This window comes from Struthio camelus, chromosome 4, assembly GCF_040807025.1.
Source record: "Struthio camelus isolate bStrCam1 chromosome 4, bStrCam1.hap1, whole genome shotgun sequence".
Lineage (NCBI taxonomy): Eukaryota > Metazoa > Chordata > Aves > Struthioniformes > Struthionidae > Struthio > Struthio camelus.
Window position 1 is genome coordinate 50,959,569 of NC_090945.1, and position 22,842 is coordinate 50,982,410.

At 48.8% G+C, this 22,842-nt stretch overlaps 1 protein-coding gene across 5 annotated transcripts in view; it reads right to left on the minus strand.

Annotated features, from left to right (window-relative positions):
- Positions 1 to 15,222: 15,222 nt before the first annotated feature.
- ENPP6 (ectonucleotide pyrophosphatase/phosphodiesterase 6) overlaps positions 15,223 to 22,842 on the minus strand; it is a 36,461-nt gene continuing 28,841 nt past the window's right edge. For 4 of the 5 annotated variants that reach the window (XM_009676648.2, XM_068942595.1, XM_068942593.1 and 1 more), the window contains exons 6-8: positions 22,375 to 22,512; positions 18,927 to 19,050; positions 15,223 to 18,331 (exon numbers count right to left, since the gene is read on the minus strand). In XM_009676648.2, coding sequence (XP_009674943.2) covers positions 18,126 to 18,331; positions 18,927 to 19,050; positions 22,375 to 22,512 — 468 coding nt within the window. In that variant the 3' untranslated portion in view covers positions 15,223 to 18,125. Of the gene's footprint in view, positions 18,332 to 18,926; positions 19,051 to 21,088; positions 21,259 to 22,374; positions 22,513 to 22,842 lie in introns of those variants that run through there. The other variant, XM_009676649.2, reaches the window with a different exon arrangement.

Here is a 22,842-nt window from a genome sequence, read left to right on the forward strand (position 1 = left end):
GAAATCCTGAAGGAGGCTGGAACAATAGGTCATGTTTGTCTTCCGCAGGGCGCCAGGGCAAGGCCCCAGGTGACTGCTTAGAAAAACAATTATAAAAAAATCCAGCTGTGCTTTGCAGAACAGCTACCAGGAAAATGGCCCCTTCTTACTAGCATTTTCCGAACTGCGATGAGGGAGTCTGCTATTCGGCGCGCCTGTTCACTGCGGCGGATATGTGAAGGCAGAAGGGCTTTGCGGCAGAGTCAGAGATGCTGGGACTTGGATAGCTGGCAGTGGGTTTATGTTGAGATGGCTGAGCTTGCATTTGTATGCGGCTTCCTTCTATGCCTTCAGGTCCTCTTTTTAACAGTATTTGCAGTCCAACGGTCATGGTAATGGTAAATGAGGGTAGGGGAGAGGAAATCGCAAGACCTTTTTTTTTTTCCCTCTCTCTTCTCTCATCCTGATAAGTGCAGAATACCTAACCATTTGCTGCCAGCTATTTGAAAGTAAGCAAACACAGTAAATAAATCTACCAGCATGTACATGCCTGCGCATACACTAAAATAGTTATGTACTATGTTTCCCTTCTGTCTTTCCGATGGAAACATGGAGCCCTTATTGCCTGGAGTTCTTTGAACCCACCTGCTCTTGTCCCTCTGCCTGTCTGTGGTAGAATCAGACCGGTTGTCTACTGCGGATTTCCAAAGAGAGGTCAGGAAGGGAGCTGAGCAACCAGCATGAGGAATCGTCTTTCAGTGTATTCAAAACTATTTGCACTGGCAGCGAGCAAATGGGCAGGAGCCAGCAGCCTCTCCCCTGTGTGTGGCCTTCCTCCTGCAGATGTGAAAGGGTATGTCAACATTTGCATTTCACTTTGGAGCGGGATTGTGCTTTCGGAGTGGATGTCCGGCTTGTCCTTACTTACCGTGAGGCAGTGCACATTGCAGCGCGGGCTCGGAGCATGTGAGCTGGCTTCCTCTCCGAGGCTGTGCCCCAGGAGCAGGGCACAGCCTTGCAGCCGCTAACGGCGCTCGAGTCCGCCACGCTGGGCTGGACGTCGGCTACAGTGCCCCTCCTGGAACCGATATAACATGGACATCAGATATCACACCAGCTGCTTTGCTCCGCAGACCTGCTGCTGTCGATCTGCTGGTGGCTGGTGTGCAATCCCTCGGAGCCCCGCATGGGTCTGCCCTGGTCTGTGCCCTCGGCTGGCATTTCTGGGTGCCCCGCTTTGCAGGGGCTGCCAGTATCCAGGCTATGAGCAGCCATATATGTGCTCCGCCTGGGCTCTGGCAGCAAGCTTGTGAGCCAGCTGTGGTCCAGAAACTGTATCTGTGCTAACATGGTGTTGAGCCCTAACTAGTAAGCCCTGGTGAGTGACATCTTTCAAATGAATTACACTTTCTGTGTGTTCTGCTACCTTTGAGAGAGGTTCGCAAAGGCTAGCCTTAGCCTAAGAAGTCTCTTGGGTACCTCTATAATCAAAGAAGAATGCAAGCCTTCCAGAGAGGGCGACTCAGAGCAGACGCCTGTAGATGGAGGCTGGGGCCATTGGTCACCTTAGATGACGGTTAGCCTTGGTGAGCCCCTGGCTGCTGGAGGCCAGCTGCTCCACGTCTGCCCGGACCTTGCTGCGCAAGACGGTCCCTCCCTCCTCTGGGACTCGGTGCAGCCTTGACACCGAGCATCCTGCTGGGGCTGTTAGCCGGCTCCTTGGGAAATACAGACCTGTGGGGTCCTAGGGCAGCTTGTGCATCGAAGGGATTTGGGTGCAAACCGTCACATACCTGGGAGCTGTTCCTGCTAGGTAATTGCAGTCTTCCCCATGCGCTCACCGCTGCACGCGTGTCCATGCACGTGTATGTCACCAGGCAGTTACTGCAAGGAGCACTTATTAAGGTTGCAAAGTTGAGGACGCAAGAGTTAGGACGTGCGCTATTCACAGCTGGCTGTGCCACAGGGGCGCTGGGAAGGGGAAGGCACTTTTGGCTGTGGGCAGTGAACGCGGCCTCAAGGAACCGGCATCTGTCCCTGCCTTGCGGCAAGGCTCCCGTGCCTGCCTCCACACTGCTGCTTGTAGCGGCCGACTTGCCTAGCCTGTACCCGTCCCCCTTGAACGGAGCCCCTGTCCCAGTGCCCCTCCGCTACCAGGGCCTGCGGCCCCAGCCCCATGTGCTGCCACGCCACGCTCCCTCCTCCTCCTCTGCTGCAGGCCCCGACCCACTCATCCAGTGCACAGGGAAGGCGTGCGGGGAGAGGATCTTTTCCGTCCGTTTTAGTGCTTGCCTCTGGCTCAGGGCCAAAGTGAACTTGCCAGAAAAGCCCTATTTACCATCCAGCTGCCACAGTTCAGCGTGTCTCTGCTGGACACAGGCTGATGATGGCTTTCATATGCTTGTAACCAGGCCAGCTGTAACCCTGATCTAAGGCATGGCCCTGGCAGAGCTTCCCAGTGGAATAGTTACAACTTGTTTTTTTTTTTTTTTAACCTAGACGACACAGCATGGTTTTTCACTTCTGAAGGAGTGCTGACCCATTTTGCCTGAAACTCCCCAGGAAACCTTTGGTTGAAGCTGAGGTCTTGAGCTCAACTGGCAGAGCGCAGACTTGACAAACCATTCTGATTAGTCTGTCCCGGTGACCGGACCAAGGTAGAAAAGCAAAGCTCAGTACGGGACCCTGAGCAGATCCCCGGCTGCCTGCCTCATCCCAGACCAGCAGCAGATCTCCCACGCTATGGGAGAGAAAACCCTAAAAGCTCTGCAGCTCCGGAGCAAGTTGCCGAGGCTTTTGGCCAGCCTCTAGAGCCAGCTGCGGGGATGGGCAGCTCCAGGGAGCCCTCTGGGGCCATGCAAAAACCCTGGAGAATTCGCATTTTGAAAGCAGCAGGCATCTGAAAAACCCTGCCTATAGAAGAAAGCGTTAGCAGCCCTAGGTTTAGGCAAACTTCCTTCTCCAGCCTATAAAATTAACCACATGTATTTTGTTTGTACCTCTTCAATGTGGGGCCCCCAGGGCCGTTTTCCTGTTCCCCTGGCCTCTGCCCCTGGCAGACTTACAGCCCTCCTGGGTCACAGCATCCTTCCCCGGCACGCGCAATATTTATTTGCTTTCCTTTTTCTCCTTCTCACTTACTTCTAAAGAAAGTCATTTTTCTTCCCACTGTGGTGGTTTATTTTTAGCTGGTCTCTGATGGACCCTTCAGATTTGTTATTCACTCATAATGAAGAAACTCAAGAATCCTCAAAGCTGAGGTAGCCAATATATTTATTGTCAATACTTATCGCCAGTATTGCTTATCGCCAGTATTGCTTATTGTAGACCGTTCTTCTGTTATGGTTTTATCATTACCTAAAATCTAGTAGAGAGAGAAGATATTTCTCATACTTCACTGTTATACAGCAGATAACAGTTTCACCAAGTCACAGTGCGTACAGAAAAATATTCTAAAACAAAATCACAAATGTTCTTATTTTTGGTGATAGAAGTAAAAAGACACCAGAAAACTGAAGCCTTAAAGAATGACAAATAGTTTTGAAATGCTCTTTCACAGTGTTTAAAATGTTCTCCTGCAGACGAGCGGACTGTCACTGAACCAGAAGCTGTAATAAAAGAATATTGATGAAAAGTGTTTAGGCCATTGCTGAATTTTAGAACCTTGAAGGAATGTTGTGGTATAGCAAGGACTGATTAGCAAGCCAAATATCCTGTGCATATCAAATTGAAATGTAACATATGCTAAAGAGTATGATCCTATTTTCATGTGTGTTTTTTCTTCTTTTTAAATTTACCACCTATTTTAAAATTGAGTTTATTTGCTTCATATATGAAAGACAGCTACATTATCTCTTTTATATCTCTTTGCAAAACAATTCTAAACTGGAAGGAAAACAATTATTTTTAAAAATTTGAAATATTTGTTAGAAATGCCAATAAATCCTACGCATAAATACAGCTTTGAGAGTATTTTAATACATGTTTGCCTGTCTAAAAATGAAACACCAGGGATGCTGGAAACAAGGAACCTGCCTTTTGATATCGAGTTTAGTAGCCATATTAACAAACCAAGTTCAGCCAGTCAAGGCCACCAACTTCAATCTGAAGACAGAGCAGAGCTATTGAGTCAGTCCAACATGTCAGGCTAAAAAGGAAGACTGCTTTTTGTGAAAAAGAAGGAAATAATAGTCTTAGGACTGTACTTACATGTAGTGTGTGAATTCTGTTTCTCATGACTTTTACCAGTTTCACCTTGTGTCATGGGTTATGTAGACAGCGGTGAGACCCTGGCACATCTCTCTAGGAGTAGATGGGCCATCAGGCCATCAGCTTCTGCCCAGGATTCTTCCAGGTTGCAGACTCTGCAGTTTGAGAGGAGGAGGAGGGTGGATGCATTTCTCCAGAAGGAACATGAAGAAATTAGAGTATCGGGACTTAAAAACTCAGAGATTTCACTAAGACAAAGAAGAAAACTCAGCAGGGAGAGGAATGTGAGTGCGTATTCACGTATGGCTTAGCCAGACCTAAAATAAAGAGCAATTGATACTGGAGTATTCTGAAATGTTTCTACATTCATATCATAATGATGTGGCATCCCAGAGCGATGCCCAACCAGGAGCTGGGATGCAACACTGCTGCTGGCAGCCAGGGCTGGCTCCCCAGTGAGGTCCCCCCTTCCCAGACTGAGATCTGGTGTTGAGAGTGGGATCCTGCAAAAAACTCTTAAGTGACGAGGTGGAGAGGGAGCCCCTCAAGAAGCCAGATACAGGGGCCTGCCTGAGGTCCAGCCAGGGAGCATTGGCAGCGCTGCCACCACTGTTCCTCCTCGTTGCCATCGAGGCGCAATGGCCCTCCTTACTTCTGGTTAGCTCCTGGCCTGAAAAGCAATTTGCCATGCTTCACCTGGTGGCTAGGAACTAGCCACAACTTGCAAACTGGTGGGATGCGCTGTTCTCCTGGCCTTATTTCCCTCTGCTTCAGCAGCCTCCCAAAATGAGTACAACTCATAAAGCATGCCTCAACCCAGCAGCCAACCCCCCCCCCCGCCCCAGACATGGGAGGTTTGTACTCAACAAAGGTTTTGAACACCCACAAGGCTCTCATATCCATCTTGGAATAAAACCTTCTCCCTTCTTGCTCTTCGTTCCTCTTGTACGTGCAATAACTTGCTATTTGTTCCCTTTTACATGCTGCGGAGTGCCTCTGAGCTTGTTTTGTGTCCAGAAATTAGCTCCTCTCTCCAGCAGCAGAAGGTACATGATGCATCCCAGATGTTTGCACGTGGCAGCAATCTCCAGACATAACAGATTACGGGAGGGAGAAAGATAAGAATAGAGTGATTGCTCCTCTCTGTGCCCCTGCTCAGAGACAGGGAAGGTTTGGAAGCTGACTCTATTTAGCAAATTGGCACATGAAATCGTTTTCTTTTAAATGTCACTCAGAGACATCTCTGTTTTGAACCAGTTGTATTTGGGAAAGACTGTGGTTGTCACGGGGAACTGCCAGAAGGATGCAGAATAGTTTCAGGTTGTTATATAAGCTCTCTCTGACATCGTCTCTTTGGTTGTCTACTGCCAGCTTCAAATTCACCCATTTCCTTGCCTTAAAACAGAGGAAAAGCGCTGTTTGAAATAGTCTGTCCTCTGCGATTGCTCTTCATGTGCCATGTGCGACCTCACACTGTATCCATGGCTCTCTGCAGTTGCCTCAGTTTCTCCTTCTTCCTTGCAGCTGCCTTTTGGGTTTGTTATCAGCCTCCCCAGGCCCTCCTCGCTCATCACCCTCCTCTCCGAGTCGAGGCCTCCCTGCAGCAGGATGTGGCTGGGGGCAGCCTCCAAACTGGGATTTGGTCCTCCTGGCTCCCTGAGACGTGGTGGGTGTCCCTTGCCCCGTGGCACCGCGCGTCCGTGCTCTGTGACCGCGGCGCTGCCCGGCGGGGTGTCAGCAGAGCTGTGCCCGGGGGTTATTCCTCAAATGTGGTTTCTGCAAATTATACCGGGCAGCCTGGTGTACAAAGGCTGAACTGCAGGAAAATCAAGCTTGCACGCAGGGTATGTGCGATGTAGTTTTTATGTGAAAGTTTTTATGTCAAATAGGGTCTCTGTACTGCAAAGACTACCTAGGCCCGGGTATAAAGACACTGAGCTGGTAAAGCTGCCCATCTGTTACGTTATTTGGCGTTCTAGGTAGGATCACTTTGCTGGGCCGTCGCGTGCCAGACTGGTGGCAGCTAGCAAGGTCGGTGGGGGTTGGGGGGGGGGGGAGTGTGTGTGGGTAGGTGGGTGTGCATGTGTGCATGCGTGTATTTCGCATTTAACTGCAATTCCAGAAAAAGGACTCTTTTTAAAAAAAAAAATCCCATGCTCCATCAACAGTATACTGGAAATAGGGCCCTTACGCCAATGAAAATAAGATTTATTCCAAGAAAAGAGTGTCCGAAATACTCAGTTTCACTGAGACAGGCAAGGGACTGAACAGCTCTTTACTAGAGAAACCGTTTCTTCTATCTGGAGGTTAAAACTGGTAAAGACCTTGACCGGTCAGCAGCTTCGAGTGAGACGTTCTTTTGCTCAGCTTCCCAGAAGGCTTATTATATGCCAAAGCTTAATGTTAACAGAAGCAGTGTTTTCTTATGGACAAGGGGTGAGATAAACCAAACAAGTCATCTATAGCAATCTTTTTAGACAGCTTTTTCTGAGAAAAAGTCCATATAAATCACAGCAGGAAAGAGATTTGTATCAACAAATTTCCTCAGAAGAATAGACTTTGATGAGGCAAATGGGACTGGTACCTCAGTTTGCTCTTTGATAAAGGATAATTTCTTCAAAATGCTTTTCTAGTGCTATCTCATGCCAGCTGAATGTGTGGAGAGAGACAGAGTAGGGATAAATATGGGAGAAACCATACAGAGAAAATGTGATGAAAATCGTTGTGTAATGTTTCTCCAAATGGAATGACGAGCTCATGACTGTACTGATTCATATTTTGTTTTTGTGGTGCTATTTATAAATCTGTTTGTTAGCACTTCCTAAACGGTAATTACAAAGCCTTCATAGCTTGAATTTTATCTGAATTATTGCATATGTTTTCAATGAGAAAAATAACCATTTTCTTGAATGATGCAGAACAGCGAACACTGGAGACTGCGAACTGACTGGAAACCGTGACAAACCCTCGGTGAAACCTGGCTGGAAATCGCCTGTTGGATTTGACCTCATCTAGCTCTCGTGGGAGCTGACTCGGAGAAGTTCAGCCTCGGTCTCAACCACCTGCCTTTCGCACCAGGTGGGCCCATGGGCATTTTTGGAGGTGCCCATGCCACCAGCTTCAGACTTTGCTGAAGGTAGCTTTCTCCTGGGAGCCTGGAGGAAGCTGTAGGATGCTTCATTTCAGCTCCTGTTAATGCCCCCATCTCTCTCCTTTGTATTAATGTCTTAAGCTGCTCTAGCTGTCATATCTCAGCACTTACCAGCTGTTTTCCCGTTTTTAATTGCCCTCAGAGGACTTCTTCAAGAGCCACACCTGCTTTTGTATGAGGCCTTAATTTGTCACTGTCCAAACTGGAGCAGTGAGCATTTAAAATTCAGATTCAATGACTGCGTTGTATTTCTTCAGATGCGTGCTAAATTGCTGGGCCTTTGCAGTCTGTATTCAGCTGTTTCCCCATAAAACAGAGTCTTTCTTTTGCTGGAAAGCTCCCCACACCATGGATATTAAATATCTTCTTGTTAGTGGGACTTGCATTTGTTCATCCCATTTGTTCTTGCAGAAAGAGGCAGCATGAAATGCAGAGCGAAAGCTCAGGGGCTCTCTGAATTTTATTCTGTTTAGTGGAAAAAAAATTATTTGTCTTTGCCAAAACTGTCCCTATAAGGAAACATTTGTGGTTAGGCAGGAGGGGACGCTGTAGGTCATCCTGTCCGGCCCCCAGCGGTGTCGGCAGGCAGGTCGTATAGCCCAGCTCATAAACTGCTTGAGCTCCCCCCTTAAAAGAGATTGAGCTTTTCCTGCCGGGGGGCATTAAGGGGAGGAGTCTCCATTGCAGACTCTTTCTGGATTTCAGGGCTTCCTGAGCCAAAATTGATAGTGGGCCTCTCCTGACTCCGTGTGTGTCTGGAAGGGCGCTCGGGGGGCACCGCACAAACCACGGCTGCACTTCGCGGCCCTTGCAGCTGGCCAGCATCTTCCCAGCCCCCTTTCTTCTACCCGGCAAAGACTTGGTGTCTCTGGCTGGTTTTGAGGTTTAATTAATATTCATCCAGTGATATATATAAGTGCTGAGTAACATGTTAATGTATTATTAATTTCTGGAGAACAAGAGAAGGCTGCTCGGGAGCCGTCGGTGCCCACTCCTACCATCAGGGAAAAATTGGTCCTGTGGGAACCGCCGACGCGGTCCCGGCGGAGGCTGGCGACATTTAGAGGTTGGGGGGAAGGAGCCGTGCGAGCCGCTGTGACATGACCTCCCGGTCTGGGTACGCCTGTGCCCCAAAACTCCCAAAAGGTCTGCCGAGGTCCGTCGCGCCTGGAGAGGGAAGGTCCTCACGGCGAGGGCCGCGGGGGGGTTAGCCCCACCTGGAGCCTGGTCTCTCCGTTTTTGCGTACGCATTTGGTTTCCCATTAGTGGCATCCGGCTTTAAGGACAACAAAAGCAGGACTAGCCTGCCCTAACGATCATTCCTTTTCCCCCCCAAAAAGCAGTTATTATGACGTCTCGAAGACTGCCAGAGCTTGCTGCGTAAAATCCGCCAGATGGCAAGGACTACAGGACAATGTTAAAAGGAAAGCAAAATCCTAGATGTTTGCAATGTAAATTATTAACTTTTTTCCTTTTTCTCTTTTCTGTGCCTTCGAAGTTGAAACAAAATGTTTGGATGGTGTTTGTTACCATTTAAACAAGCAGCCCAAAGCCACTGAATTTGCAAGTATATTTAGCTGTTTCCTGTCAGGCGTCGTTAAGGGTCACGTACGCTCGCGCGGCTCTCTGAGGCCGTTTACCCCACCGACATTATCACAGAACCAGGCAGGCGACACGACGGGAGGATCACTCAGGAGACCGCGAAGGGGCGGCAGGTTTGTGGGGCTGCTTCGGCAGCGGAGGAAGCAGAAGCGGCGACTGAAAGAGCAGAAAAGGGGACGAAGAGGGAAAAAAAAAAAAAAAACAACTGCAATGAGGCTACGGGATGAAAACAACCATTCCTATTCCTGTTTTGCTTGCTACAACTCTCCTGTCTAAAATTTACTGATTTCTTCCACCCCAATCTTCTTACCTAAATCATCCCACTTTTTTTCAAGGAAGGCCACGATTTCTGCCTTCTTCTAATACAAAGGTTGAGGGAAAGCAGGGAAGGGAGTAACCCCCTACTGTCCGGCAGAGGAAAAAAGCTGAGGCTCGGCTCTCTCCAGATGAACCGTGTCTCTCTTTTGGCATTACATCTGCGGGGAGGTGCTGGCTGTGCTCCTCAGGCCGTGGTGACCTTTCCCAGGCTACGCAAGGAGGAGCTGGGAGCTGCTGCCTGCCCAGTGAGCGCTTCAGCACGGCTCTCTCCAAGTTTCCTGGGTGTTTGCACTCAGAGCAGAGCACACATATTCTGAGATGTTTCCTGTTCAAAATGTGACTCGGTGAGTCACTACCGTTTTCAGGGAGTCTGGGGCATGCTGCAGACTGCATGGCTCAGGCGCAGCCGGGGCCACGGAGGCAGCGAGGTGAATAACGCCTTCAAACGGTGAGCTGGCACGGGCAAACGTACTTGCAGGGGGCAATTTGTGAGAAAAGCAAGCCCTGGCGTAAGTCTGCACCAAAAAAAAAAAAAAAGGAAAACAATTATAGAACGATTAAGCTACACACAATTTACAACCAGCTTTGATATACAGCTACACCGTGAATCATCTACCTACCCCTAGTCGGTGGGCAGACGGAGGAAGGGAGCGCGCTGATAAGGGGATGAGGACCTGAGGTTTCTATTTTGGTTTTTCTCCCTCACTTTTGAGCCGGTGCCTCCTTTGCTGCCACGTGGCTCCCACGCCCGGGTCGCGCTCCCGCCGTACACGCGAAGCCGCAGCCGGGGTCACGCTCGGCGTCTGCTTGAGGAGCAGCTTTGCGAGACGGCCGAGGACGGCGGCTGGGGAGCGCGGTGCCGCCGCCGGGCACCTGGCCACCATCCCTAAAACCTGCCGATGCTCCCGGCTTGAAGGCGCCGGCGCCAGGAGCCGCTTCACTTCCCGCAGAGCAGGTCTGCTGGAGACCGGAGAGTAGCCCGGTGGCGTTTCAGGGTCACTGTTTTCCCCCCAAAACGGGGCTGCCGGCACTACCCCGCGACACCTGCCTGGGCAGGCGCCAGCCTGAACCGTGCAGCAGAGGAGCCAAACGTCCCCTCTGCATTTCCCAGCTGGCAGATGCAGGATTAAGTAGACGTGGAGCCGGAAGAGGGAGCTCCGACTTAGATTAAAAATAGGGTTTTGGCCTGCATCCCTGGGTGCGGGCCAGCTCCCCTGCCTCGCTTCGCCCTCTCGGGCAGCGTGGTGAGCGCCCACCCCGCCACCCCAAAAGCCTCGTCTGCCGGGCGGCTGCCTGGCTGGGGGCTGCCCCGGCCCCGGAGAGCGCGGGAAAAGGCAGCGGGGGGGCTCTGCGTTGAGGAGTGCAGGCGCCGGTGCCGGGGGTCGGGGCGGGGGGAAACACCCCTTTGCCGGCGGCGGAGGGAAAACTGGATTTGCAACAAAAATATTTCAGCCAGCCCCTGCTGCCTTTTCGAAACTCTTTCCTTCGGAAACCCTGGCCGGAGGGCTGCCGTGCTGTGATATTTTGTGAGCGTGTCCTCAAGCAAGGACAGGCACGTTTAGCTAGAGCGAGCTGCTCGGGCTGAGCGGCTGGACTAGTTGTTGTCTTTAAAAGGAGACCGCACCGACTGCTTCCATCTTTCACGAAGATTTAACGCGCCTCCTGATTTACAGCCATACATGTACCTCTCCCAGTGTGTTTTCGCAGCTGCCGCAGGGGGATTTATGAGGTTGCACTCTTTGTACCCTTGGCATTACGGACCATTAATGCAGAAAAAGGAAAACAAGGCCCTTAAAGTAGCATCCTGGGAGATATCCATTTCCAGGTCCTGTAGCCCCTTCCCCCAGCCAGTGCCGAGCTTCCTTTTCCGCTCTCTAATCAGCTGAAGCAGTCTGAGCTAACAGAAAAAAACTGCTATGTCAGTACTGCTGATGATTTATTTCTTCCATAAATACTGGAGCTTATCTGCATGGCCAGTCACTGAAATTCCCCATCCAGTCAGGAAACCAGTAGAAATTGTGGAAAAGATTGTGCTATGGTGTGGTTTTGAGGCATTGGCTTTATACTGGCGGACTCATTGAGCGCGCTCCGGCCACCCCTGCAGGGAGACCAAGACTTTTTTTGGCAGCACGTGACAATTTCCTGATGAAAGTGTGCTGGTAAGAAGAAACCACAGTACTGGCGCAGAGTTGCCACGTTGGATTTGACCACTTGAGATGGTATTACATCAGTATTTTACAAGTCTATAGCGACTTCCACCTGAGAATTACTGCACACGTATTTGGTAGCCTTCACCCCATCACCTGGCCTAATGCATAGGGCTTTCCTCAGTATCACTTTAAAAGGAAGCAGTATACACGAGGCATACATACTGTTAGAATAATGAAAACCTTGATCAAAAATAAGAGGGAAATCTTAGGAGACAAAAGGGGCTGGGAAAAGAAAATGCAGGACAGATTGAATGACTAGAAGATTGTTGAAAACAGATATAAAGAAAGAATCTCCCTTTTTTTGTGGCCAAAATTGACAAGAAGCCATATAATTCAAATTTTTGTCATCATAATCTGTACAGCCATAGGCATCTGTACTGTGAGATTTAAGACAGTCAACTTTAATTCGGAAATGAGCTCATTTTTGAGCATGCCATAATCAGCTTCTTCTAACATAAATATGTTTTCCTATCTATACTGAAACATGCTCCCATGTAAATGAAAGTTGTCTCATGTTGCTGAAAAAGCAGGTTTCAAACTTTTCCCTTGGTTAGGCCATATTTTCTTAAAAAAAAATCCATTTTTATTTGCAGCTGCCTGCCATCTCTGCCAGGAAAAGGAGCACAAGGAAAATATTACATTGCCCTTTTCTAATGCCTTCCATTTCAGAGTGCCTGGCAAAAAACAATTAAGTCTACAGCTCCCCACTGAGGAAGCCAACACCACGAATTCACCTAATTCACTCTTTATTTATTTCCAGACCAACTGGAAACAGGGTGTTTCACAATCCCGCTCCTTGTGGAGGGCCCTGGCCAACATCTGGGCTGATGGGGAAGCGTTTCTTCGTCACTGATGGAAATGATTCGCCTTGTTTAGATGGGAAATCGGCATTAAGGGCACTGCTGTGACAAGCTGAGGAAGGCTCAGCGCCCACTCAGGGCACATTACTCGCCAACCCCTGCTCCGTGAGACTCCTGCACCCGGGGTGTGGGGCGCATCTGGGAAGGCCTTGGCCATGCTGCCACCCTCCCCTCACCTCTTACACCCATAATCGGTTAACTGAACATAAGGAAAACTAGATAAATCCCACTGAGAGCAAAAGCTATAATCTTGTTGCGGTTCTGTCCTCTGGTCCAATACTCGCTGCAAACAGCGCTCTTCTCCCTGGGCGAGTAAGAGCGATGAATGAAGAGCTGAGCAGGTGGTGGGAGGGAGGGGTTACAAGTGCACGCGTCGACGGAGCGATGGGTATGCATTGGCTGGGCCAGGACAGCCCTTTCTGCATCGCGGTTCCTTGTATTGGCAGCAACAGCCTTCCCGAAGCAGAGGTGTCCGCTGCACTTTGAAGAGCAGGCCAGACGCCAGCCTGGCAACCAGCCAGCAGACATCACAGGATCGATCCTTCTGAAGCTCAGTATTAACCATTTAACAACAAGACATACTAAAGCTGTGAGCAGTGGCATGGTGCAGGTACATTGGGATTACAAACTCTGACACAGTAAGAAAAAGCTAGGCTTTTTTTTTCGCAACAGGAAATAATTAAATTGTGGTACCTGCTACCATGGGGGTCTTGTGAAGGCTGACAGCCATAGATCTGATCAGCAAGAGACTAGACAAATTCCTGGAAAATGGCTCCATGGGTGAATCTGCCTATGTCTATTTTGACAACTAGGTCAGCCAAAGAGTGAAACTGCAGAGAACCCAATGTCCTAGTGTCCACATTGGGGGGGGGGGGGTGAGGGTGTTACTTGGACCTGGCTCCAGTCGCTGAAAGCCCATTAGTAATTGAGCAGCTTCAGCTGTGCTCCTGAAGCACATCTTTTGGTATAGTTTTCTCCCAAGGGAATTCAGATTGTGCACGCTGAGGCAAGCTGCTGTGCCGTCATTGGGGATGATTTACCAAAAAAAAAGCACAGTTCTCATCTGCCCTAAACCAGCTAAGCACACACACACACACACACACACACACACACACACACACGCAGATGCAGCAAAGTCCTGCCCAGAAACCTCTCTGCTGGTGATCGCTGGAAACTGGGAAGGTATCTCGGAGAGGGCTCCTGGAGCTGCCTTTGCCCTGTGCCTTATGGGCTTCCCTGCACATCTCCGCCGTGACGCTGGACCAGCAGGATCTTTGATCTGAACCAAAGGTCTGCTGTTTTCGAAAACACCACAGTCATGGTTCCCATGCGCTATCTGTTGGTGGCCACCTTTTCTCCACATGTAATGGCTAAATGTGTCAACCCAGCTGTGCCAAAGCTGAGTGGGCCATAGTGAGGCTTCATTAATCTTGGTGAAGCACTTTGAACAGTGTGGCAGCAGGTAAGCACAAAGTCCTGCTGCTCACATCCCTAGCTTGTTCCTGGTAACAGTGCCCAGGACTGAGAAACCAGTGGTGCGCCCACAGGTGAAAGTGCATGGCGGAGGCAGGCAACACTGTGCCATTTCAGCCAAAATCATCAAAGCTGCACGCTGACCTCACGGTTGGAGTCTCCAGCCGTCAGTGAGGGACCACCTCTGGCGCACGCATCACATCGTATGCCGTCCGTCACTTATGACATCACAGAAGCCACGCAGGTTTTCATACCCCTAGGGCGCTGCTCCGGGGCAGTGCCACGAGCTGCAGCCGCGGTGGTGACCCCTCGGGTACCTCCCACTGGGTGCGTGTCAGGGCGCTGCATGGGACCATGAGGAAGGTAGGTCACGATGGCACCTGCTTTTACACTTCATCTCAGAGAAGGCTTTCTGGCTGCCCAGGAGAGTCTGTGGTGGCTTTGAGCTCTCAGCTTGTAGCTCTTGAGATTTATTTCTATTAAGCCAGTCTCTCTCATGAACACAGTTGTTGGCTTGCGAAGCAGGAGTAGGGCTCCTTGTCCTCAAAGTTCTTGAAGCTGTTTGTTGAGGTCGCCTTCCCATTTCCACCTTGCTGCTGTGGGTGTACCACAAGGGCTGCGCACGGCCTTAGCAGCCCTCTGGGGACCCTGGACCACCTCAGCCCGTGGTGCCAGCGATGATACAGGATCTCTTGCCATGGCAGTGCCCAGCGGGCTGGGAGAAGTGGGTCTGGAGAGAGCACTGGGCCTCACCTCTCTTTTCAGAACAGCAGAAAGATTGGTCAATCTGTTAGTGTGAATTACGTGACCCTGGATGGGTATCGCCGGGGGCCACAGCTCTGTGTTTGCCCCCGGTTCAGTGGCAAGCAAGTAGCAGCGGTGCAAATGTCCAGCCTTCTTCAGCTCATCTTCAGGCCTGCCAGGTACCCACCTGGGGAAGACCCTGAACTCAGAGGCGATCCCTGAGCTAACTCTTCATACGTGCCCATCCCTCCTTGGCAGTCTGCCTAGCCAGAGCCGGCCTGCTGGGGAAGGGACAACAAGGTAAGCTTGGCCACTGAGGACCTGCCCCATTCACTTGCTAGGCAGACAAATAGACAAAAGCCCCGGGGCAGGCACCCAGCGGTGCCCCTGTGAACTGGGCGCTGCACGGACGGCGAGCAAAAGGGCTGCTCGTGCCCCCCAGGGCCAAGGAGGGGAGATGATATACCAAGCATAGCACTATATATACGTACACCAGCAAGGCTGGAGGGCATGAGGGAACCTCGCTGTTATTTAAAGTTCTACAAGAAACAGCAACAAAAATACACCAGCTCAAGAGGTTAAATATCGAAATAGGTCTGGAGGAAAACGCTCGCAAATGCAAGCTACGGTATCTCACGTGATAACGTTTAATGGTCCTAATTTACACGCTGACAACTTTGCCATTTCTAAACAATGTTATCATTCATCTTTCTGATGGTTAATCAGCACACGCTTCAAACACTGTTTATCACACTTTGATGCAGCAATCAAACGAGAAAGGCACGGTGTTACAGGGTTTTTTTCAAAAATCTCACAGTATTTACAGAAAGATGCATATTTTGTAGAACAGCATTCTTAGAATTATTCACTCATTCACAATCAGTCATTGTACAAAAGCATCATTCAGAACTAGCTTTTAAAATGCACCCACCTCAGTTGCATAGTACACAGAAAAAGTACGCTAGCGTCAAGACATTGATTTTTGAATAAGAATGTGAACTGATTTAGAGGTAAAAAAATTCCGAGGAAGAAAGATGCACTGCTACAATAACATCAGCTGCCGTTCTCCTGAAGCTAATGAGCTCCTGGTAGATCTACCGTCAAATTTCCCTTTTACAGATCAGGTATATTTTGAGGTGTGTTCCCATACAGAGCGTGGTTGCACTTTGGTCCAATGATTCCCAATACAATTAGAAAATTTACTCTGCAATATTTCCACAAAGGACATTTTTATAAAAATTAGTTATACAGAAGTACTCACAGAGCCAGGGATCAATACTGATTTTGTGTGCCACGGCCTGTACCTGGAACAGCTCAACAGGCCTGCTTTGTTATTTCTGATTTATACCAGTGTAACTGAGACTCAGAATAGAGCCTTGGACTTGTAGGATTTTTTTTTGCTCAGTAAGAGGATATTGGATTCTTTTTACTGTAAGAGTTAAAACTGCAGGCTGTAGAGGGATTAGCGTGCCTTGTATACAGCCTGTTGATTTTCAAACAAAACTTTGTAATTTAGTCATTTGGTTATCTTTTATACTGATAATTTTCTCACTTTAAAAATGCGCTCCAGTGATTTCATTGAGCCTCGTCTATTAGAGAGCAACAGGGAACTTTGAACAATAGATGCTTGTTTTACAGCTACTGCAAATGCTTAGAAAGCACTAAATTGCCTTTTATACTCAACAGTCTAATAACAAAGACTGATTTTCTTCCTCTTTTTTCCAATCGATTTGATGGTTCACTTGAGCTTTAAAAACACATTACATAAATCTTTGCAGCTATTACAGAAGTCTTTTGTCAAGTTTAATTTGGTTTTTTTTCATGGTGTAATCATTCACCCTTAAACTCACTGTACCAAACATGCCCGAATCGTGCTTGACTTTGGAGCTGTATGAATAATAAGCCTCGGAGGTTTATTTTTGCATGGGGAGGGACCTAAATCCTTCCAAAGGCAGTTTACACGGAAAGCTTGAGGTGCAGAGGTATATCAGATAAAGCTGAGCACCTCCTGGAGGCGCTGCTGAATGCCACAGCCTCCAGCGGTCTCCCGGGGAGGAAAGGCCACTTTGCAGGCTCAGACCTTTACGGCTCTCTTCTAGGTAAGCCTATTGCACAGCAGAAACTAGATGAAGCAAGAAGATCCCCTCTCTAATGACCCACTGCTGCATACAGACTCCCCCTCCCCGCCCCGTGTTTAACACTGAGCACTGTGACAACTACAGGATTTAACAATTAAATGAAATTAATCTTCTGAATTAGCAGACCGTAGCGCTGGCTCTGCAGCCAGCCCCTACCACCCTGAGCCGGACGGTGCCCCGGGGTAGAGCCATGGCTGCACTGCAATGAACGAGCAGGGACATAACCAGGTTTTTTTCAGGGGAGTTGCTCTCTCTGTCTTCCTGATTTTTTTTCGGGATTACTTCATCCATTTGACTTAACCTCCAGGTGCATTGCCTCTGAGAACAGCTCCATCTTCTCCTGCTGTTTAACTTGGCCTTTACAACTTTGGGCTGGATGTCGCATGGTGGAAATATTTAGCTAGGATTAACTGGGGGTGGGGGTGGTGAACGACCCATCAGTACAAACCTCTTTCCCTCTTGCAAATACAGCTGCTAAAGAAAAACAGCAGGGGAACGTGCTGCTTACTGCATTGCTTAAATGGCAGAGACGCAGAAAACCGGAGCTGGCAGAAAAGCAGTAGGTGTTGAAAATCTTGAAGAGCAATTGGGGACAGAGCAAAAACCTGAGCAGATGATACTGTTTCACCAGGAAGAGCAAAGAGGCTCTGAAACGCCAGGCTTCCTTACGGTACTTTCTCCTGAACTCTGTGTGTCCAAATGCCATTTCATTCTCCCCCTATATTTCCATTGCTCTCCCCCCTCGCCTGCGATCGGCCATGAAAGCCCGAGGTCCTGGCAGAGGACAGGGGCCGGGTCTGCCAGCTGGGGCTCGCTTTGGCGAAAACAAAGATGGAAAGGCTGAGAAAAGTACGATGCTCTCGGTGCTCTCCTACCTCTCGTGGCACTGCGGAGCAATCCGCAAAGAGCTTGGTGCTTTGCAGAAAGGGTCAGTGCATATCATGCTTGGTTCGCACAGAGAGGAGGTGGTGGTGCTCTGCGGGAGATAAGGGAATAAACCACAGCACAGCTAAATTCACAGAGGCCGAGCGCCAGACCTCAGTTTCTCATTATAAGGAGCCAAGGTTACCCTCTCAGTTACACATGGTGGGGTAAGGTGTGCTTAACACCCAGAAGTCTCCGCGTATGCCTACCACCGTAATAGCAAATTACGCTGATAGCTGGTCTGGATCCTGCTCTCATTGCCAGGGCTGCAAATCTAGAGTAGCAACATCAGCTTTCCTGGCTGGACTGAGAGCAGCGCAAAACTTGGCTTCTTGTTATAACCACTGCGGCAGCAGGGTGGGTCACATTCGCTCCTGGTGGAGCATGACGGATGAGTGGGGGACGGTACTCTATTAATGAAAGTGTTATTCAAACGAAGAATTAAAAAAAAAAAAAAAGGATCAAGTTGCTGGTGACACTGACCAACATTGTTTTGGGCTCCCAGGGACAAGATCTGCTAGGCAAACAGTGAGAGTAGCATTAATGCCAGCACACAGCTGCTCCACTGGGACAACTGTGCCAAAGGAGCCGTGTTTTGTAGCATACACTCCACCCTGGACCAGGAGCCATTGTTTGGCAGCGGCTTCACTCCTGCGAGGTTGCACATGATGTTGTAAACATCCACGGATCTGATTGGCGGTGCCCGGAAGTTGGATTTGAAATCTGAAAGAAAAATAGGCAAAGAGAGGATTTAGCATCGGGCAACTTCTGGCTCAGCTTCCGAAAGGCCGGGGCACTATGAAGCAAGGACTGGGGCCCTTCTTGCCTTTCCTGGGACTTACCAAAAGTCAGGGATGTGGGACACTGTGCAATTTACAACCTAGCTCAGCAAAAGCATTTAAAATGCATTTTTTTTAATGCTTACTTTTAATCACATTTTATTTTAAAAAGTAAAAAAGTGAATTAAATTATTAAATATACACGAGCTACTTCACCGCGTATGCGTTCGTAGAGTTAATAGCCTGAAGTAATTGCATTGCAGACTTTGCTTTTCTTTCGTTCCTAGCTGCAGTCACAGCCTTGTACTCATCAAGGTTTAAAGGCCCTGAAGAAGCCGAAATCAGGAGCTTCGCCTCTACCTCGAGCAGGTGGGCGAGGTACGCTGCAATCTCATGAACCTTCCCGCGGAAAGCGCTCCAGGCTAGCAAGTCCCAATCCAGGGACACAAGACAAATTCACGTGTTTCAAATAGAATTAAGAGTTTAGGCCAGCTCCGGAAGAGAGGCCGGGGAGCGAGCCGGGGGGCTGCCGGCCCTACCTGGCCCATAGGCGAGGAAGAAGCCGCGCATTTCCAGGAGCTCGTTGTCGTAGCCATGCCAGCCGTTCTGCCAGGCCTCCTTGCGCCCGGTGCCGTTCTCCCAGAAGGGCAGCTTCTCCCTGCTCTGGGGAAGACAAACGGCCGCGGGTGAGCGCCCACCAGGAAACCCGCCCCGGTACCCGTGCTGCACCGGTACGGCGTGCAACTCCTCGCCAACCTCGGTTTGCTCTCCCTGCTCGGCGTCTCCATGCTTTAGTGATTTGTCGCTGTAGTTCTCGTTTACCCTTCCTTGTCCATATAACCCTAAAGCAGCACCGTTAAACTCCTTCCTGGGACTCTCCTGCTCCATATTAACGCTCTTAACAGCTGACTTAAGGTAGCGTCATTCCCTGCCCCCGCTCAGAAAAAAAAGGTCCTTTGGGTCTTCCCAAAATGCTGTACAAACCCTCTCTGTGAGCTTATCTTGTCCCATGCGCTCTGGGAAGGGCAGCACAAGTGACACTCCCAGTCTCCCTAAAACTGCGGCAGAAATTGCACCAAGAGAGCGAACGTGAGCTGACAGCTTGGTAGACCACTGGCATCAACTTCCCCAGCGGTCACAAAAAAGGAATCACAGCTTCCTAAAGCGGTCAGCTCTCAAGTTTGTATTCCATTGCGGGAACACAGAAAATGCCCCCAAAGTGTCTCCCCCACTCCCACGCTGGCGCCGGACCCCCACCTAGGGCGTCGCGTCACCTGAAAACGCTCCTGCTTGGCCAAAGCGGGGACAAGTGAAAGACGGTCCCAAGAGCAGAGCCAGTGCGACGCCTTGTGTACAGAGCATACGCGGGCAGATGGCAAAATGGATTGATTGCGGATCCCTTTCCTTTCTCAAACATTTATTTTGTCTGATTTTATTTCCCTCCTCTGCCCAAGAAGAAAATTGACCATCCCAAGGAGCACCAAGGAGGGCAACGACCGTTGCTATTGAGCAACTCTCTTTTGACCGCTCGCCGCGGGGACCCCTCAAGCATCCGTTGCATTTCTTCATACGCAATAGTCAGCAGAGGCACCACGTAACCGAACAACGTCAGCTGACTAATTAAATCTCTTTCCCTGTCTCCCTCTATTTCACTGACAGCACTCGGAGCAAGCCGAGGAGAAAACGGACTCGTTCCTCCCTCCCCGCCGTAGCGCCTGCTTGGGCCGCGGCTCCGCCGAACGCGATTCCCGGCAGCGAGTTGTCAACGGGCCGCTCGCCCATGGGCAAGGGGTACGGCCGCTCGAGACAAGCCGAGTCACGTCGAAGTTGCAGTGTTTCTCTGGCAGCATCGTGGCAGTGCTGCAGCTAAACCTTTCCACGGTCCGGTCGGCTGCTGCGGCCTCAGCTGTTTCCCCAGGGACGTCGAGGGCAGGAAGCCGTGTGCCTTTCCACCGCCCGCCCAGACGCGCAGGGAATAACACCCCCTTGCAGATGCCAAGCGCAGTCCGAGGCACAGCGATTTCCAGTATTTTTGCCGCTATTCCGAAAGAAATGGCGTTTTCAGATTGCTTATAGCTATCAGCTCGCCTGCAGAGAGCTAAAACATGCTGCGAGCATGACCGTGAGGAACCGGATACCCCTGCTTCGGCCGTTCGGGCAGAACACAGAACAGAAGGCTCAATTATTGCTTTAAAAATATGACAGGAAACTTCCGTTTTCACATCCCATTCACGGATAACGAAAACGCACTGAGGATAAGGAAAATCTGGCGAATTAATGAGAGGACATTCTTGAAAATCAGAAACAACAGGAAGGAACGGCAGAGAGGCAGTAATAATTACCATAGCAGCAGTGCTTGCTGCACTGTCATTAAGGTTTGTCAGAGTTTCAGTGATTTTTTTAAAGTGCATTTATTTACAGAATATGTAAAAATGTTCTGTGTTGAGCTTTGTGCTGTAGAAAAGAGTTCAATTTTAATACTTTTTCAGATCATTTCAGCAAAAATGTTTCAGATGGCCTACTTTACAAGGCTAAATCTTATCTCTGTTTTTTATATATATATATACACACACACATATACATATATACAAATATATATATACCTGTGTGTATATATATATATATATATATATATACACACACACACACATACATAAATATAAATATTACCGGAAATGTTATGCTCAATCATCCTTACTCAAAAGCAGTTGGGCTTTTTTAGAGATGCATTTTTATTCCACTGTAGATTCCATCATCCTACTGTGAGGTTGGTCAGTGAGAAACGTGACCATATGAACCTTCTTGAGCAAAGCATGGTGAGCAATACCTCTGAGGGTCATGAAAGAAGATGCTCAGCTGAGTTACAATAATCTGCAAGGCAAATTGGTCTAATCACCATGGTGGGAGACCAAAAAAAGCAGGATTCCTTGGCTCTTCCAGCGGTGCTGCAGTGTAGCCACCCCAAGCCTGGTCACGGTCGGGTCCCTTGGGGCACTAAGGCCTCCCCTGTTGGGACCAGTCCTGATGGCATTTAAATACCAGTCCATGGGCATGCTTCACTTCCTGCCAGAAATGACTATCTTTTGGGGTGATCTGACTGAGTCTTGTAGCCTGGAACCAGAAGCTGTGATAAGGAGGGAGGAAAAAGCCAAGCAGGAGGTAGGAGTTTGGCGGGAGCTGGCTGAATGAAGGATACAAAAGTGAGATCCCTACTTGCGTCCCTACTTCTGAAGGGTTTTTTTTTCCCCCCCCTTCAGAAAATAGCAGCATACAGTAAGGTGCACGTACATATCTGTCCTTATACACACATGTGCATTCAAAAGCAGCAGATTACAGAACATTTATCTTTACAAACTCTGAAAGCCAGTGCTCTTAAGTGTTAGATATGGGAAACTTGTAAAGCAACGATTAGCTTAAAAGATAAAAAGCTAAAACACACATCTTTGAACTGAAACACAGAGGAAGGTTCTGTGGGCAAAGCTTACAGGGAAGGAGAAGGGAACAAATACTTGGAAGCCGGTTGGCTTGGAAGAACAAGGGGCAGTTTTAGGATAGAGTATGGTGGGTGGGAAACCAGGCAGAAAGAAAAGGTCATGAAGTACTTGTTGAATGGAGGCATAGTAACCTTTTGAAATGGAAACAGTCTTCTCACATCTGGCAAGAGCAGAGCTGAGAGATGCAGGTAAGTTAGCAAGCAGGGTGCAGGGGAGTAAGTTAACAAAACCAGATTTGGAAATACATAAACTCCTCTTGTTTTGTGATGATGCAGACAAAGAATCTGTCTTAACTATTTAACTCTGTCTAGCTTCAGTCACGCCTTCAGCCTCTTTCAAGCACGTGGCAATATTTGATGCTAGCATTGCAGTCAGCACAGGTAAATGATGGCTTTAACTCAATGTCCGGCATAGAATTTTACATTTTTCTTATTGTTTTAATATATTGCACCTTGTCACATTAATTTATAAATATATTGCTCTCATACTTTACCTCTACTATGAACCACCCTTCCTCAGCCACAAGTGTTAAAGGAGCCACGAATTTTCCTTTTTTGTAGAAAAACCTGTCTGGAATATCCTTGATGTTATAAACATGCATATGTTCCACAGCTTTCAGTTTTTCATATATCTGCAAAGAAAACAAGGGTTATGGCTATAAAGAGCATACTATACACTTATTGGTACGTAGAAGCATCTGAATTAGTCAATTGGCTAATCCACTCTGACAGCTAGCCATCCGTACATTCAAACTGGGAGTTTGCTGGTCCAAAAGATGATGGCTGTGCAAAATCTGCCTATGTTTTAGGAGATTCTGTAACCTTAGACCATAAAAACATAGGAACCCACAAACTCACATGTACTCTTATAATGCATGCACTCACAAATGTATGCATGTGAGCATGCAGACAAACCAGCAGAAAGCAAACCATTGAGGAAGACAGTAAGCTAAGTAGTGACA